This window comes from Dama dama, chromosome 9 (assembly GCF_033118175.1).
Source record: "Dama dama isolate Ldn47 chromosome 9, ASM3311817v1, whole genome shotgun sequence".
Classification (NCBI taxonomy): domain Eukaryota; kingdom Metazoa; phylum Chordata; class Mammalia; order Artiodactyla; family Cervidae; genus Dama; species Dama dama.
Window position 1 is genome coordinate 44643370 of NC_083689.1, and position 3342 is coordinate 44646711.

The 3342-nt window shown below is 34.4% G+C and overlaps 1 protein-coding gene across 1 annotated transcript; it reads left to right on the plus strand.

Annotated features, from left to right (window-relative positions):
• Positions 1-2258: 2258 nt before the first annotated feature.
• LOC133061360 (olfactory receptor 2T29-like) lies at positions 2259-3119 on the plus strand. Its single transcript, XM_061149370.1, has one exon. It carries the CDS (start codon positions 2259-2261, stop codon positions 3117-3119), a length of 861 nt encoding a protein of 286 aa, XP_061005353.1.
• The last annotated feature ends 223 nt before the right edge of the window (positions 3120-3342 follow it).

Sequence of the window (3342 nt, forward strand, 5' to 3'; positions counted from 1 at the left end):
CATTTATTTTGCAGCTATTTTAAAATTCTAGTTTAATTCACATTTATGTAATACTTCCCTTGAAAACATAAGTACTGAGTACAATCAAGTTTAACTTTGCTTTCATTTATCTTCAGGTTCTAACACAGATACAGGCTGTAAGCAGCAAGATAGAGAACTTAACAAGGTATAGGAGTCAGTGACATCGTGATGTTCAAATTTCTTCTTTACATTTCAGTTTTTATTAAAACTTATTTCTATGTGCATTGATACAGATGCTGTTTGGTAAAATTACTAGACCCTTGCCTGGTAAAATGACAGTGACCATCTAAATTCAACTTTCTCTGAGTTGGGAGTTACAAAAAAATGAATTTCAATCTAGAGAAGCATGTAGGAGACAGAACCAAGATGAGATTCTCCATAGAGCTCACAACTAGGTATAAAATAAAGAATAATTATGTTTACATTTATATGTATTTCTACATAACTGTATAAATTACATATTTACTTAAGTATAGAAATGTATATAAAATTTGATTGGGAATATAGAAATTATCAAGTTCAAATACTTAAATGTATGAATAGAAAATTAAAGTAATTTATCTTATAAGAAAATAATAGTAACAGTCAACTCTTACATAGATTGTACACAAAAATAATTATAGATATTAAGTCTCTAAACTAATAGTATCTGTACTTACTCATCTGTAGCTTTTATTGTCCTAATTTCTTTATTTTCCTGGTTTAATCCTTACCATACATGATGTGAAAAAGTATAGTTATCCTTTTTATGTAGGGTGATGATCAATGGAAAGATAGAGGAAAATCTGGGTACATGACTATTGTTAGCTGAGATTCCAAGCTCCTCACCCCATGTCCCTCAGTTCTCTGCCCTGACACTTTCCTGGGAGTGTGTGACTTGCTCCACATAATAATTAAACCTCACTAGGAAGCCCTATCTCATGGAAAAGGAGACTCAAATATTTGATACAGAGTTCCTCAAAATGTATTCAGTTACTTTTCAAGTCCCTCTTGCATAGAATATACATCTAAAATTTTTGTAAGATTCCAGTTGGATTCTCAAAGCAGAGTGGAAAATAACATTTAAACTGACAAAAGAAACCCTAGACATATAAATATATTTCTATTTTAAAATATTGTTTTAATTGCAGTAAAGCATATGGAAACCAAGGTGGGGTAGTGGGATGTATTGAGAGATTATAGTTGATGTATGTGCAGTAGTGGGTATGAGGCAGATGGCTGGTGAGAGCCTACTGTATATTTCTATTTTTAATAATTTACTTTTTTGTGTTTAAGTCATTATCCAGGCAAATTTCATTGCACATTGTCATATGTCACTATTATTAGGAAACCTCTTGACCTAAACTTCACCAAATCATTTGACCAACAGTTATAAATCATTTTTTTTTTTGGTAAAATCTAAATTATAAGCAATTAGCAATCCTGATTTCTACATGTCTATGGAATTTTGATTATCACAAGCAGGTTGGTGTACTCAAACACATAAAACATTTTTAAAGAACCTCCATACTGTTCTCCATAGTGGCTGTACCAATTCACATTCCCACCAAACTAAACATAGAACTACCATATTACCCAGCAATTCCACTTCTGATTTTATACCCAGAGAAAATCATAATTCAAAAAGATACATGCATCCCAATATTTATTGCAGTACTATTCACGATAGCCAGGACATGGAAGCAAACTAAATGTCTATTAACAGAGGAATGATTAAATAAGATGTAGTACATACACATAATGCAATATTACTAAGCCATAAAAAAGAACAAAAGTGCCATTTGCAGTAACATGGATGGAGCTAGAGATGTTATACTGAGTGAAGTAAGTCAGACACAGAAAGACAAATATCATATGATATCCATTATATGTGGAATCTAAAAAAAAAAAAAAAGGAACGAATGAATCTAAAAAACAGAAGTAGACTGCTATATATAAAATGGATAACTAATAAGAACTGTTGCATAGCACAGGGAACTCAGTACTCCATAATAGCCTGTGTGGGTAAAGAATCTAGGAAAAAAGTGTGGGCATATGTATATCTATAACTGTTACCTTGTTTATACCTGAAATGAATACAACATTGTAAATCAACTACATTGCAATAAAAAAGAAACACACACACAAATGTCTGTATACAGTATCTCAGTAAACATCCATTCATTTATTTCAGGTGGAAAAATTCCATGACTGACCATTAATCCCGAAGTTCACCTTGATGATCTAGATGAAACCTCATGGAAAACATTACCTGGATGACTAATCACTCTGGGAAGTCTGATTTCATCCTGGTGGGAATCTTCAGTCAATCAATTCATCCAATTCTACTGTGTATGGTAATTTTTATAGTTTTTCTGCTGGCTTTGATTGGAAACATTGTGTTGATTTTTCTGATACATTCTGATACCCACCTCCACACCCCCATGTACTTTTTCATCAGCCAGTTGTCTCTCATGGATGTAATGTATATCTCTGTTACTGTGCCCAAGATGCTTATAGATCAGATCATGGACATGAATAAGATCTCAGTCCCTGAATGTGCAATGCAAATGTTTCTCTACGTGACACTGGCAGGTTCAGAGTTTTTCTTTTTGGGTGCCATGGCCTATGACCGCTATGTGGCCATTTGTCATCCTCTTCGTTACTCTGTCCTCATGAGCCGTAGAGTGTGTCTCCTCCTGGCATCAGGTTGTTGGTTTCTGGGATCAGTGGATGGATTCATGCTCACATCCATTACCATGACCTTCCCCTTCTGCAGATCCAGGGAGATCCATCATTTCTTCTGTGAAGTCCCTGCTGTAATGAAGCTCTCCTGCTCAGACACTTCCCTCTATGAGACTCTCATGTACCTGTGTTGTGTCTTCATGCTCCTCATTCCTGTGACAATCATCTCAAGCTCTTATTTTTTTATTCTCCTCACCATCCACAGAATGAACTCAGTAGAGGGCCAGAAGAAGGCATTTGCCACTTGTTCTTCCCATATGACTGTGGTAATCTTGTTTTATGGTGCTGCTGTTTATACCTACATGCTTCCCAACTCCTACCACACCCCTGAGAATGACATGGTGTCTTTTACACCATACTCACACCTGCGCTAAATCCTTTAATCTACAGTCTTAGGAACAGAGATGTCATGGGGGCTCTGAAAAAAATTTTGAATATGAGATCTGTTAATCAAGAAAATATAAAGTAGACCAACTTTATACTAATGTCATTTTTCTCAAAACATTAGAATTTTAGAATATTTTCCAATGCTATTTATTTAACTTTCATAACATAATATTTCATTCCATTTTCACACTTAAGTAATTACTTCTGTGT

Excerpts from the sequence above, each read along its gene's own strand:
- LOC133061360 (XM_061149370.1), top strand. The coding sequence starts at position 2,259 with ATGGAAAACATTACCTGGATGACTAATCACTCTGGGAAGTCTGATTTC.